General features: G+C 37.8%; 1 protein-coding gene across 1 annotated transcript in view; it reads left to right on the top strand.

Annotated features, from left to right (window-relative positions):
• LEKR1 (leucine, glutamate and lysine rich 1) overlaps positions 1-15,661 on the top strand; it is a gene marked incomplete at its 5' end in the record, with an annotated part of 46,135 nt that extends 30,474 nt beyond the window's left edge. Inside the window, 3 exons of the mRNA XM_083364877.1 lie at positions 6,037-6,130; positions 11,684-12,001; positions 15,469-15,661. Of these exons, the coding sequence (XP_083221003.1) occupies positions 6,037-6,130; positions 11,684-11,989 (400 nt within the window). The 3' untranslated portion in view covers positions 11,990-12,001; positions 15,469-15,661. The remainder of the gene's footprint in view (positions 1-6,036; positions 6,131-11,683; positions 12,002-15,468) is intronic.
• Positions 15,662-16,130: the final 469 nt, after the last annotated feature.

Raw genomic sequence — 16,130 nt, 5'->3', positions numbered from 1 at the left:
AATTTGATAAAATACAATTTAAAATGGAATTAAAATAAAATACAATTTAAGATGAAATAGTAATAAAATACAATCTAAAATGAAATTGTAATAATGTACAATAATTTAAGATATAGATAAAATATGATAACATTATATTTCGGAGTCACCCTTGCAATCTACCCCAATCAGTCCAACATATGCAGATCTCAACCGGATCATTTTGTTTAAGTACTGTGCTACGTTAAATGTTATTTTCAAGTTCTGGTCGGACATAAGGTAAGTTATTTTGATGTGGGGATCCCAATGGGCCATTCGTTTGGTATATAGACCAAGATACCTGTCTCTCATCCTCTTATACAGACAACAGTCAAATAGGATGTGAACTAGGTCCTCTACCTCTGCCACTCCGCAAATGCAGACGCTCATTGTATGGTATAGCATGAAATCTCCCATATCTGACCATTGTGTCAAGCTGTTCGAATCTCGCTCTCGTAAATATCTCCCTAAGATGTTTTGGGAGTTGTAACTTCAAATAACAGTCCACTTGAAAAGTACGTTTGTATTTACTCAGCCATTTCAAGTTACCCACCTTACTAAGTATAACTATATCAGTTTGTGCTTCTATATCCTTAATTCTTTGGGCAACTCTTTTTTTAGATTGTTCTCCTGTTACGCAAGAGACAGGAAGGCCACAGCTTCTTACAAAATTTGTTAGTTTGGTGATCCAGGAGATTTGTGATTGTAGTTTTATTTGCTCTAGTAGGCATAATTTTGGGAGTCTATCAGTCTCCATTTCATTAACTTTGCACCAGTAGTTATAAGCTCTAATTTTAGATAATGCCTGAATTGTATGAATTCCCAATTCAGCTCTAACTGCTGCAGCAGATGTTCTTGGATCTACATACAAAATACATCTCAAATGCTGGGACTGTGTTTGTTCTAGGACTATGGTTGAGTAAAGACCCCAAATTTCTGCTCTATACAAGAGCATTGTGGTAACCTTATCCTTATAAACCTTGAGTAATGGGGCTAGGGACCCTGGGTAACTATGGTTCTTTAGTTTGAGCAATAAATTCAAATGGGCTTTTGCTCTAAATGTACTCCGTTGATGATGGCAGGCCCAAGATCCAGTCTTGGAAAAAGTTACGCCCAAATATACAAAGGTATTAACCTGCTCAATTGGTTCACCATCTAATTGCCACTTATGTCTCTGATGATTTCTTCCAAACACCATTATTTTCGATTTAGATTTGCTAATGATTAGGGAGTTATCCTGGCAATAAGAGCTGAATCTTCTTAATAGCCTACGTAATCCTACTTGTGAGTATAATAATAAAATCATATCATCAGCATAAGGCAAGCTGTTACAGTAAGTATTTAGGATCATCGGCATGTGTACCATGGTATCCTTCATTAACCCTGGCAAGTTATTGATGTATAAATTAAATAATAATGGGGCCAGGATACACCCTTGCCTTATCCCTTTATTTGTGTGAATCCTGTTAGTCAGGGCCCCATTAACCCCATACCGCACCCTCAAACAGGTACTTGTGTAAAGGGCTTTAATCAAAGCCAGGAGCCTGGGTTCTATTTTAAGAGATGTCAATTTACTCCATAGTACGTCTCTATTTACCATATCAAATGCTGCTGTAAGGTCTATGAAAGCAGCAAACGGGTCTCCTCTTATAGGCATATTTGGCAATTAGATGGTTCAAGACAAAGCAGTTATCAATAGTAGATCTGTTTTGTCTAAAACCTGCTTGTTCTTCTGTGAGGATGTTGTTTTCCTCTACCCAGATTTCAGTTCTGTTCAAAAGGTACCTAGCATATATTTTTGCTACAATGTCAATCAGGCTGATGGGCCTATAATTACTAGGATCCTTTGTATTCCCTTTTTTATATATGGGGACAACTATTGCCATCTTTCACCCATCTGGTATATGGCAGGTGTTATTTATGTGTGTAAAAAGACCTGCTAATACAGGGCCCCACCAGTTGGAAAATTTCTTAAATAATTCTGCTGGTAAAAAATCCTTGCCTGGGGCTTTATTGCTCTTTAAGCTTTTAATGATGGACTGTATCTCCTTTTCTGAGACTGGTGGCCAAGGGGGGAGAGTTCTAGGATTTACCAAATCACTGTTTAAAAATAATATCTTTACCGGTTCGGTGTGGGCAAACAAGCACTGATAATAATTCTCCCAGTCCGCAGCAGAGATTGGTATGTCAAATGCAAATCTCCGTTCCTTCAGGATACCTGCTACAGAGTGCCAAAATAATACTGAGTTATGACTTCTGGCAGCCAACTCAAGTTCTGACCAGATTGAAATGGCAAAATGTTTTTTCTTTAATGTTATAGGTTTTTTTATATTCCCTTCTTGTGTGCAGCATCTTAGCTTGTATATGGGCAGTAGGATTCCTCTGGGCAAGCCTCATGGCTGCCTTCAATTTCTTTTTCAGTTGCTGGCAATCAGGATCAAACCAGCAAGGTCTACCCACTTGGGCTCTTTTTGTAGTAGGTTTAGCTGTTAGGTGTTTCTTCAGTATGTTACAAAGATTGGAGAATGCATTGAAGGCTGACATCCAGTCAGTAGTAGATGACTGTATTGTTCTAGCCCACTTAGTAGCATTCTCTGTTTTAAGGCATTCTAATATTGCCTTAGTACCAACTTTGGCCCAAATTAACCTTTTATTTTGGTTACCACTACCTTTTTGGTGAGCCATCTGTCAGCCATGTTATTTGGTCTTAAATCTGAGCGGCCTTGCAATGTCACACTTACAGGCTGATGGTCGCTATTGTCGCTAAGGTGTAGTGTGACATCCGAGAAGAGGTCAGCCTTATCTCTAGACACACAAAAGAGATCCAGTACACTACTTGAATTGGCTGAGTTTTATGTATAAGGGCATGTGTAATTCTTGTCCTTACCTCCCAAAATTTGGAGATTACCCTTAAAAATTAAGGAGACTAGGAGCAGGCCAGCGGCATTACTTTTACAGTCTCTCGAGAGTCACTGAGGATGGTTATCAAAGAACTCCCCTGGGATTCCCTTCTTCTGGGCAAGCTCATACAGAGAGGGACCCAGTCTAGCGTTCAGATCTCCTAATAATACCACTATGGACTGAGGGTACAGTATAGATATACCTTCTAGGATAACTTCCAAGCCCATCCAATATTCGGAATTATAGTGCTGGGATGTGGTTGGAGGAATGTACACATTTACCAATATTAACTCAAACTGGTCATATTCAAATTTGACAACTAGAAAGTACAGATACTTATCTTCGTTATATAATTTCTCTCCCTGCCATTGCAACTCTTGCTTTATAAGAATGCATAGCCCACCAGAGGGTCTCCCTTTGTTCTTTGTTTTTAGGGCTGGGGAGGCCCATCCCTGAAAGCCTGGCAGTTGTAGTGGTTTGTCCACTTCGGTTAGCCAGGTTTCTTGAAAGGCTATTATGTCAAATCTAGAGAGAAAGCTCATTAGTCCACTATCAACCATCCCTTTCTAGCCAGCTATGTTCCAGGTCATCAACTGTATGGGGTTCTCAGAGGCAAGGTGGTCTGGCTTGGTTGATTGGCTAGATGGTAAAAATGCCAGATGTCAACTTGACATTGGAGATGGGTCGATATCATCTAAGCTTCCCATATAAACACGTTGTGAGGTTCGATATTTCTCCTCATGGGTTGCAGAACTTGTTGTTGCTCCTCTATATCTCGGTTGCCAATGTGCCTCTGCTCTTGCTCCAAGAATGATTTTTTTTCCAATGGGCAGGTACTCTGGCTTAAGTCTATAAATGTAGATTTATGTCCATTTTTGGAGAGGCTTAGCTGAGGGTTCATCTTGTGGAAAGATGTTGTGGGAACTTCTAAATCGAATGAGGATGGAAGCTGGATTATATCCTTAGTGTTTGTCAGCTTAGGGGGCACTGGGTGATGAAGCCCTTTGTCTTTCAGTTGTTTCTCAGAGGCTGGGTCAGTCAGTGCAGTTACCTCACTCTCAGCCTGTGTGACAGCACCTTTTTTTACTATTGAAGTAAAGGCAGATTGTTGATTAAATATCTTGTCACAAGGTTGTGTGGTTAGTGAAGCCAAATTAAATAGAGGCTTTACTGTAGATTGAGTTGTTGTTGGTGCCTCTTTTAGGTCATCCAATCTTTGAATGATGTTAACTTGCTCAGGTTCTGGCAATGCACTGAATAGGTCAATCAACATTTCCTCTGGCACATCCTCAGCAGTTCCTGCAGCTGTGGGTAACACAGTTTGTATATTGCTTCTTTGCTTTCTCAGGGTCAGTTCAGTTGCAGCAGTCTCAGGCTTAGTAGTGTGAGGGCTGTTGCAGCCTATATTTAAAGCGACAGTTCCCTCTTGGTGACGCTGTTTCAGGAGTGGGCACACTTTTCTGAGCAAAAGACCCTTATTGGAAATATTGAGAAGGTGCTCACAAAGGGCTTCATTCTGAAGAGCATGGAGGGAATTGCGGGCTGCTTGAACAATAGGAGAATTCTCATACATTGCGTTCTTGCTGGCAGCCACTCTGCATGTAGTAGATCTATCAGGATGAATTCAAAGCGGAGCAGCTGGCTCAGGGACAGCCTAATAGCTTCTCTATTGTTCCAACGCCCTCTATTTACTCTCTTGTCTAAATTTGCAAAGTAACCTGGTTAGCTTGCAGACTGTAGTTATATTGGTCGTCTCTTAGGCCTTTGCCTGATTGAGTGTTTTCTCTGTAGGTGTTCAAATTTTTGGGAGGAAAACAAGGTCCTTCTCTAGTTTCATTTTCTGAGTTAGCCATCCCATGTCTGTCCATGGTTATCCTCCCAAGTCCTTCTACAGTATTTCGGTGGCTCCTATGCAAAAGATTCTTTCAGGCAGTCGACCTTATTTATGACAATTGACAAAAGATCATATATTGAGTTTACAGTTTGAGCTGTAAGCAAACATTGTCTAGAGAGGAAGTCTGTCACATTTTCCCCCTTTAAATTTGTTACATCTCCCTCCTGTGCAAAAAAGGCTGTTGCTGGGTTCCAAGGATGGGAGCCACTCTCGGAGAGGGAGGAGGACAGCTCTACACGCTGTTTGCTCTCCAGTTCGGTTTGTAAGTACCACTCTAATGAGTCACATAAATTAAATTTATCTGATAAGGTGCCTGCGAATGAGTTACTTACTGGAGCAGACTGTCTGTTTGCAATATAATCTTCCATTTTCTGCTGCTTCAAAGGCTTGGATAAACTCTCTGATGCAGAGTACTGTCTCTTCCTTCTTTTCCCCATTCAAGTTTGTTAAAACAGGTTTAAAAATAAGTTTAAAACTATGGTTTGAAAGGTTAAAATGGGTTAAAAATGGGTTTAAAAAGTTAAAAAGGGGTAGGTTAAAAATACAATATTAAAAGAGGTTAAAAAGTTAAAATAAAAATAAAGTAAAATAAAATAAAACTTACTTTTGGAGGAGCTCTTTACAGCCTTTGCTGCCTCTCCACCATCTTGGCTCCACCCAACTGAGGAAGTCAGTATTTGTAAAAGGGTCACCACGCCTCAATTTTCTATTCAGGCTAGGGCAGGGGTCGGCAACCTTGGCTCTTTTATGACTCGTGGACTTCAACTCCCAGAATTCCTGAGCCAGCATAGCTGGCTCAGGAATTCTGGGAGTTGAAGTCCACGAGTCATAAAAGAGCCGAGGTTGCCGACCCCTGGGCTAGGGCCTAGGCAATACATAGGAAACATCCTTTTTTCTTCGTTGGCTTCAACATATTGGACTGGAACAATCACTTAAATGAACTGTTGTAAGTCAAGGACTACCTGTACACCAATTACTGTATCTTATGTTATTTGTGGAATAACATAATGCTATAAATTCCTTCAGACGTATAATTAGGGTACCTTTTGATGTAGTGTATTTTTTATTTTGGGAGGTTTTCTAGATATAAATATGATCTACTGCTTCAAAATCTGCTGGACGAATGCCAGAACTGAAGAGAGTCGGAGAAGAAATCTCATTTATCTCTTTGGCTAGATTGGCTAGAATGCATCTTATGTATGATTTTTTTTTTGTACAATTAGGGAGTCTGTACTGGTTTCCCATAAGAAGATAACAGAACAGCTGCAGGAAACAGTAAGGCAGAAAGTGCTGAATGAAAAGAATTGGCAAGAAAAGGTAATACTAGGTATTCCAGGTATTACTATACTTGTGTGTTTTCTACAACTTGCTTAGTTGTCAGACAATGCATCCAAATGTTTGCTCTATTATACTTTAACTTTTGTATTCTTTGCTCAAAGTTAAGATTAATACATATTATAAAAGAGTTTCCTTCCTTTGATTTTATTTCACAGAATCCCCTGGATATTTACATTTTTAAAAGCGTTTAAAATTTAAAAAATTCTGAAACAAAAAAATATTTTTTTATTGAAAAACAGAACAATATTGTACATAAAACAATATAAAGTACCCTGGCTAGCTGAGGAATTCTGGGAGTTGAAGTCCGCAAGTCTTAAAGTTGCCAAGTTTGAAGACCCCTGATCTAAAATATAGATTAATCTGTTAAACTTTCTTCATTTTATCCCTATAACAACAACCCTGTGAGGTGCATTAAGCTGAGATGGAATTAGTAGTTCAATCAGTGAATTTCATTGGGTGAGAATGAACTCAAACCTGCATCTTCCCAGTGCCATAATCCAGTGCCATAATCCCTGCCCTTTCTTTTTTCCCCCAGTTAAACTATTTAGCCGTGATGTTGCTCAGCAGCAAAACTGGGCCATTTTATTGTGGGTTTCTTCACACACATATCTAGACTCAGAAGCCTGCCTACATTGAGAAGATGAGCTGGGAAGGATTTAGCACCTAAGGCAATCTGCGCTAGAAATTTTTCTACCAAATTCCTACTTAATCCTGACTGGCTTTATCTCAATTAGGTCCCCCTCAGTTGCAAGGCAAAGGGATTTGGGGGAGCCGGGAGGAGGAGTTGCACTGAAGAGGCAGGCAGGTGGACAGTGTAGATCATATGGCCAGCTGTACTTGCTGCACTTGCCGTCTTCTTGTCTTGGTTTAGCTTCTTTAAGAATGTATTTCTACTTCTGCTTGGCCATTAAACCTCAGGCTGTGAATACTTGGTTTTCAGATGTCCCACTTTTTCCTTTCAGCACAGTTTCTCAGAGACAGGATATAATTTTACCATGAATTGGTCTGTTTACACAGTTGGTATCTGTTATGCAGCTTGGTATTCAACATAGGTAACCAACTAATAGCAATAAGAGACAGCACTTACATATTTGCTGACAACTATTAAAATGTGCCGAATGTCAAGTGCTCCAGAAATGCTCTCCTCAGACTAAAGAGATGATGCTGTCTTGTTCTTGGGTCATTGTGCCACTATATGGGAATAAAATGTTCTTTTTGAAAAAAGAGGGGGGGGAAATCAAATAACGTGTACCCTAAATGGATTATAAACATATTGTGCAAAAACGAAGAAAGAAATTATTGCTAGACAACTTGGACAAGATAATTGAGAATTTTATTTTTCAGAATGCTCATTATTATGGTTATTAATTGCACGGATTTCATGTGTTAGTTTAATGGGAAATATTTTCATTCTGAGATCAGCTTCCACTTGTGTCAGTACTGCTGACAGTGGCTTGAGAGTGCTTTAGGACTCTTTATGATCTATGTGCTTAAGGCTTACAAAACACTTTTGCCACATGTCATGATTGATGATGAAGGTACTTAAAAATGATGCCTGAGTAGAAAAACATCATTACTCTGATGCAGCAGAAAGAAATGTGTCATTAAATAGATGCCAATTTCCTAAGTTATAAGGTCAGATCTAGTCACTGAGATTGTGTTCTAACTCAGAAGCCTCCAACCTTTTGGGCACAAGGGACCGGTTCCGTGGAGAGAGTTTTTCCATGGATCAGAGGGGGCTGCCTGCCTCCCATGGATGGGGCTTCGCTTGTTTGCATGGCACAGTTTCTGGCATGCCACGGACTGGTGCCGGTCCACAGACCATAAGGTCTATGATGGATTGTGTTACCTAAAGTAGCATTTTCTTACCATGGTTCTAAATGCTTATGGGATAAAGACTTAACAACTGTCCATCAGCAATTATTAAGAAATACTGTATAGCCACAAGCTATTGAGACTAGACTAGAAGCTATTGAGAATTGTAATCTTAATTAGTTTCCCTAATATTTTAAAGCTATTTTAGAGCTATTCAGGTTTGCAGCTGATTTTTCTTGTGAAAGAAAAATATTCTAATTTTCTAAAATAACAAAAAATAAACAACTGGAGGAAGCATTTAACCCAACTGGTGCATCACTTGACTTCTTTCTTTTGGATAGGGATTCACATTTCAACTATCCTTAAAATCCTTATACTTATGAATTAGTAAATATTACAGTACTATACAACTGTAATATTCTGTTTTAAGGATGTGTAGGTAGACAGGGACACAGTGGCTCAGTGGGTTAGGACGCTGAGCTTGTCGATCAAATGATTGGCACTTTGGCGGGTCGAATCCCGAATGCTGCGTAACAGAGTGAGCGCCTGTTACTCGTTCCAGCTTCTGCCAACCTAGCAGTTTGAAAGCACTTAAAAAATGCAAGTAGAAAAATAGGGACCACTACGATGAGAAGGTAACAGCGTTCTGTGCGCCTTTGGCATCTAGTCGTGCTGGACACATGACCATGGAGACGTCCTTGGACAGGCGCTGGCTCTTCAGCTTTGAAACGGAGATGAGCACCGGGCCCTAGAGTTGGAAACGACTAGCACACATGTGCAGGGGAAACTTTACCTTTAGGTAGACAGGATTTATCTTTTTCTTTCTATACAGGGGTTTGTGTGTGGATGTGTGGGTATGAGTCTGACAGAATTGTACACTGAACCATGTTATTTTGCAATGCAGCTTTAATAATTTATTGGCAGCGATTATTTAAATATAATTGTATGTTTAGCTGTACTTACATTTACTTTTATCATTTTATTATAGCTTTTACACAAAATTGTAACTAGTGTATAAATTTAGAAGAAAGAAAAGAAAATGATTAATATCCATATATATTGGACAACATTATTTGTTATATGTTTATACTGTCTTTAAATTGTTCAGAGATTCTTGCAGAGATTTAAAAATGTCCCATGGTGTGACACTTTGATTGAAAGCTAAGTTAATGAAATCATTATTTTATATTGGCTGAAGAAATTCATCTTTAAGTTACCATTGGAAAAGTGCAATAAAGTAGTCTGAAAGCTGATTGTCTCATACAGGTTTCCATTTCAGGAATCACATCATATTTTAGAATCTCTTACAGTAGGGAACAAGATAGAAGAACATGCACAATGAAAACCAATGGGTTTATTAAATAATTTTAGATTCTGGATATAATGCATTTATTTTGAAATACCTGGCTGCGTTTGGACCTCATTTCAACCCTGAGTTATAAATGTTCTCCTTTATTAAATAAAACATATATTGATTAGAGTTTCATGCATTAGAAATGAAACACTTTTCATGGTAATCCTCTTTTTCTAAATCTTTTATGAATTTTTATTGTGTTCTGTACTATTGTTATGGTTTGTATTCCAAAGTAATTAGTGTCAAATGCTGTACACTTTTGTGTTATTTGTACATTTTTATCAAAATTGTAAATATAAAGATCAGGCTGCATGTCTTGACCAACTTAAGTCCCCTTATTTCCACAAGTAACATTGTACACTGTGTCCATTGAACATTGTGCCTATGTAAATTGAACAGAGTCTTAACTGATTTCCAAATGTTTGCTTTCTAGGTTGAAACCGATAGAGTGAAAGAGCACACCAGTCACAAAGAAGAGATTGCTAGACTCAAAGAAGAAGCCAAAATAGAACTAGATATTGAGAAACAAAAGCATCAGGAATTAATTGCAAAATATCAGAAAGATCAGTATGAGCTGCTACATGCCAAGGTTTAAGCAACTGAAAATAAGCTATTTGTTAATGCATAGCCTCAAGAATAATTTAATTTCATTCTTTATGTCATAGGACAAAGGGTCACAGAGTTGTCCCATTTCTTTTTAGATGTTAATTATTTAGTAAAGGTAAAGGTTCCCCCGCACATGCGTGCTAGTCGTTTCCGACTCTAGGGGCCGGTGCTCATATCCGTTTCAAAGCCGAAGAGCCAGCGTTTGTCCGAGGACGTCTCCGTGGTCATGTGGCTGGCATGACTAGATGCCAAACGTGCACGGAACGCTGTTACCTTCCCACCGTGGTCCCTATTTTTCTACTTGCATTTTTACGTGCTTTCGAACTGCTAGGTGGGCAGAAGCTGGGACGAGTAACAGGCACTCACTCTGTTATGCGGCACTCGGGATTCGACCCGCCAAACTGCCAACCTTCTGATCGACAAGCTCAGCGTCCTAACCCACTGAGCCACCGCATCCCTAATTATTTAGTACTGATATTAATAAGCAATCTACAAAATTAGCCATTCTTGTTGGAAGTGAGCAAATGGTCTCGTGTTTTAGTCACAACTGTTCAAAATGCACATATTTATACAATCAGAATTCAACTGTATGAACAGTAATACAGGTAGTCCTCAACGTATGTCCACACATGAGCCCAAAATTTCTGTTGCTAAGCAAAACAGTTGTTAAGTGAATTTTGTCCTATTTTATGACCTTTCTTGCCACAGTTCTTAAATGAATCACTGCAATTATTAAGTCAGCAACTTGGTTGTTAAAGGAATCTGGCTTCCCCATTGATTTTGCTTGTCAGAAGGTCACAACAGGTGATCACATGATCCCAGAACACTGCAATCATCATAAATATGAGTCAGTTGCCAAGCATCTGAATTTTGATCATGTTACCAAGGAGTGCTGCAATGGTCGTAAGTGTGAAAAGTCACTTTTTTCAGTGCTGTTGTAATTTCAAATAGTCACTAAATGAAAGTTGAGGACTACCTGTATAATTCCAATTTCTGAGTATTTATCCCCTTTACAAAATTATAACATTACAAGGAGTTTTCCTTACTGATATTTCTTGAGTCCTTCAGAGATGTTTTGTAGGACCAAGAACCCCATGAAACAAAAGTAACAGTTATTATATTTATTTCATACTAAAAAATCCCAATATGGGTCAAGATTTGCTTTAATCCTTTAAGAGTCATCCAAGATACTTATTTGTAAAAGCAAGTTTGTCTCTCTTTGTTGTGTGTTTAAGAAGACTTATGCAATTCTTCATTTGAAAATAAAGATTTACTATTTTAATTTAATTTAATTTAATTTAATAATTTGATTTCTATACCGCCCTTCTCCCGAAGGACTCAGGGCGGTGAACAGGGCAATACACAATAAAAATCGAATACAAAAATTAAAAACCCATTAAACATCATGCCCATAAAATCAATACATATTAAAGTTTAAAACTAGTTTTAAAAACCCAACCCCATCCCGTCAGACCAGGCCAGCTTGTTCGAAATTATATTTATTTCATTTATGTATTCAAGTTTAATGTTTTTAATCACTCCCAAATCTTGTGTCCTCTAAGAACTCCACTACTATAGAGTGCTTTTTAATATTCATATCATGCTAAGTACAAGCTCTTTATAAGTCTTACATGGAATGGTGTGATGTTTCCTTACCTTTGTTCTTCCAAAATCACTTAAAACTATTTAAATCTACTTAACCAAGGTATGTTTGTCAAAGTTCTCTGAGAAGAATTGAATGTCAAATTTGTTTTCAGATACCTCTGTTGATATGTAATGCTACTAATAAACTGAAGGTTGAAATGGAGACACTTGAAAAGAAACTCCATGAAGCAGAGAGGAAGGTTAATGAGAAAGATCACAAGAGGGAAAAAGAATGGCAAAGCCTCAAAAGGCAAATAACTGAGCTTGAGTTCCAGCTGAAGGAAGAACAGAACATTCATAATTCAGTGACAGAAGAGATGAAAGAAGAAATTAAAAAGAAGACCTGTGAACTGGAGAAACTAACTGAGGAACAAAAACAATTGATTCAGACAATGAATCAAGTTCAAGAGGAGGTATGAACTCAACCAAAGGTCAGACCTGGTTCATTATACGATATCCATTTTTATATTTTGGTTTGTTTGAGATACAAAAATTCTAACCTAACAAATGGTGGATATTTAGACAAGGAATGAAAATATAAGACCAGATACCATTTCAGTTGCTCTCTCTTTCCCATTATGAACAAGGATATCAGCACATGGTTTAGTGCCTGCTAAACAAACCAATTCTAGATCTAAGATTATTAAGTCTAAAGCAAGCTATTCTCATCAAGGCATGGAAGAGAATCATGATATATTAATTTCTCTGCATAGAACCCATTTTCTATAATATGTACTGTATGTATAGGACTTTCTCTTTATTCTCTTTTTTATAAATGGGATTTCTGCTTGGAAAGAGAATCTTATGGGCCACATATTTCATAGAGGCAGGCAATTGATTTGAATATAAAGTTAGGAATGGGCAAAGTGCACATAATGCCACTCCTGTCAGGTTTATGTAGTATAATAGCTTTCTCATCATGAATTTAGAATAAATTTTAAAGTATTTAAAATTTTCAAAGCAACATACTGAATTTGTTCCATTAATTACCCTATAGTGAGCATGAAGACAAAAGGGGAAAAAATGAAAAATAAAGAGTTGCAATTGAATAGTAGTATATTTAGCCAAAAGGCATTTGAGAAATCAAGTCAAAAGAGTTTAAAAGAAAACAAATCAAGAAAAATAAAAAAAATATAAGAATGTAACTTTTTTAAAGATGTAAAAGAGGAAGTGAAACCTATTTTTTATGGAAAAGAAGTGCAAGGAGGATTTGCATTTGAGTGGTTAAAATTATTAAAAAATTAATGTATGTACTTGTTCCTTTGTTGGGCGTTATTTTTATACTGTCCACTTAAAATATTCTTAGTAGTTGTTTCTTCATGGGAAATTCTGTAGTAGAGAAAACAGTCCTGTTCTTCAACAGCAAATCTCAAACCTCAGAGCCATAACATATTTCTGGAACACTGCTTTCTGAAAACTGGCAGGACAGAATGAGAACAGTCTCCTGGCCTTGTTGATTTGTTTTTTAACTGTTGTGCTGAATTCCTTTCAGTAGAAGGAATTACGTTCAGAATATTTGGAAATCTGGTCTAAATTTTTGAAACATTGGGAGTTATACTTTAGTTACCCAAGCCTGGCTAGGCCCTCAGGCATTTTTTGACATTGGTGGGGGAAGGAAAGGGGGAAAACAAATCTAATTATAGGATTCTCATGATATATCCCTCTGATTCAAGAGGCAGGAAAGAAAAATCTAATTAGCTGTCTGCCTATGGAATATCCTTTCCTAAGTTTTCCTAATTGAATTGCATCTTAAAATAGATACACTTGTCATAAAAATCATGCTTTATTATAACTTTTTGACAGTAAGCTGTGCATATAGATGAACAGAAATGATTGGAACATGGGCATTGTTTTGTGTTCTGTCAGTGGCTGTAGTTCAGTTTTTAGTTATTATCGATACATTCATTATTGTAATCTTTATTTTGACTGCATATAGTCAATCTATATACCCCACTATGCTACATACCCCTTTATATTGGATATGACTTTATTTACTTTGATTAAAAAAGAGAAATGATGTCATGCCTTACTTAATAAGGTTTCTCTTGGATTAATCATTAGTGAAATCGGGCTCATATTATTTTTGAGCCTTCACAATTGCCCCTGGTTCATTTTTTAAAATCATTCTAAAATGCAAAAAGCATTTAAATCCTTTAAAGTAGTGGACTTTTAATTAAAATGATTAATATTTCAGTGGCAGATTTAATAGTTTTAGTGGGTACATTCAAATTTGGACTAGGTTTCTGCCATGAAGGCCTGCTACAATGAGGATGCCTTGATTTATCTTTCCACTTTTCCATTCTAAGGCTTGAAGCAAGCACTAAAGACATTTCTGGTCACTGTGGTTTTCCTGGGAAGCAAAGTCACTACTCCTAAATGAATTCAATCTCTGAAGCACTTTCATAGTTAGCTAATAATTAAAGCTAATGTCCATCATGGAAAGCAAGGTGTCATTTTAGTGAGATAAAGCAAAGTATGTTTTCTGTTGAGTTGTGCACCACGAGTCAAGGAAAAAATATTTTATGAATGAAAATACGGGTAGTTTCCCATAACAATTTAGCTTTTTTCACTTAATCCACTTAATCACAATATATGCCTTCTACATATATTAGACCTCCACTGCAGTAATTTACATCTGACATGGAGTTGGGAATGGAAGTCCAGCAGTCTGGCAAGAATCAGCTCGGAAAAGCTATCTTTGAGAAAGTTTGTCGAGGAAAACTGTTGAAAATAAAACAGGCAATTTGAGAGACAAATTGGGCAGTCCTAGAAGAGATTGGAATAGAAACATAGAAAAAGAGACCAAAATTAGATCATCCAATGAAATCAACCTATTTTCAGAAATAGAGACTTATTCCTTCATGCTGCACATTGTTCATTTAAAGAGGAATGCCAGGTGGCTTATTCAACTGATTTGTTTTAATGGGTGTTTCTCTCAGTAAACATAAAGACAGTGTTTATATGTGTTTTGGTGTGATGCAAATCTTTCATTCTTTGTTGTTGTTAGTTGCGAAGTCGTGTCCGACCCATCGCGACCCTATGGACAATGTTCCTCCAGGCCTTCCTGTCCTCTACCATCTTCTGGAGTCCATCTAGGCTCACGCCTACTGCTTCAGTGACTCCATCCAGCCACCTCATTCTCTGTCGTCCCCTTCTTCTATTGCCCTCAATCTTTCCCAGCATTAGGCTCTTCTCCAGTGAGTCCTTCCTTCTCATTAGGTGGCCAAAGTATTTGAGTTTTAGCTTCAGGATCTGGCCTTCTAAAGAGCAGTTAGGGTTGATCTCCTCTAGGACTGACCGGTTTGATCGCCTTGCAGTCCAAGGGACTCGCAGGAGTCTTTTCCAGCACCATAGTTCAAAGGCTTCAATTCTTTGGCGCTCAGCCTTTCTTATGGTCCAGCTTTCACTGCCATACATTGCAACTGGGAAGACCATAGCCTTGACTATACACACTTTTGTTGACAGGGTGATGTCTCTGCTTTTTAGTGTGCTGTCTAGATTTGCCATGTGGATTTTATCTTCATATCTAAAGAACTGGGGGGTTGAGCAATGGCAAATTGCAAATTGATTGTGATATGACATAAGGCGATGGTATTCTAATTATACTTTTAAAGCTGCTTAGTATATCTAAAATATAGTAACACTTTAGATGTCAGGCATAATATTTTTATTAACCACACCTATGATGAGAAACACAGTAGTTAATAAGAATAATTGTCACCTGGATATGCTGGTTATCTGTGGCATGGTTGTAACCATTTCAGTACACAATGTGTTGACTGCACACGCTGTTCTGAGTACACTATGTTTTGAGATGCTAAAAACACCCAATATTTATATATCTGTTGTTGTCATCTCAATAATGTCTTATGAAATATGTCTTTCTTTATCCTCATAGAATGCCCTTCTCCAGGACACTGTACGCAGGGAGTGTGAGGAACGCTATGAGCTTACTGAGGCTTTGGTTCAAGCTAAAGAACAAGTCATGGAACTAAAAAAACTTGGTGGAAACTTTCCCTTGACACAGTGTTCCCTCAATCAGGGCAGTTCAACTTCCTCCTTGACTTTGATCAACAGTCAGAGGTGCCCAAAAGCTTCTAAAAGGATGACATCTGAGATTTCAAGGACCACTAAAGCAGTAGTGTGTGGTAGGAATCAAAACAGCTTCAGTGTTAGCTTGCCTGCTCTACCTACATTGCAGTCACCTCAAAGGAGAACGTCTCTAGATGAATCCAGGAGAAGGATCACAGCAGTTATACAAAGACAAATGAGTCAGCTATGATGAGAAAAGAATTGCTACCCAGGATCAACAACTTTATCCTGGGTACATTATCTAAGTTTCTTAAAATGAGCCTTCTAGAGGTAATGTTACAAGAAAATACATTTGTGGGAATAAACATGTTTTTAGGGATGAACATTTTTATCCTGACAGCATGCTATTAAGCTATGAGGCCATGCTTTGCTTACCAAGCAGTTTGAATTTTATTATACAATCATGCTTCCTCATTTCAATCACAAAATGGTGATGACTTCAGTATAGTGGTTTCTGGCTTGCCACTG

The sequence above is a fragment of the Vipera ursinii genome (assembly GCF_947247035.1).
Source record: "Vipera ursinii genome assembly, chromosome: 5".
Lineage (NCBI taxonomy): Eukaryota > Metazoa > Chordata > Lepidosauria > Squamata > Viperidae > Vipera > Vipera ursinii.
The sequence above is the reverse complement of the archived record's forward strand: the minus strand, read 5'-3'. Positions and strand labels throughout refer to the sequence as shown.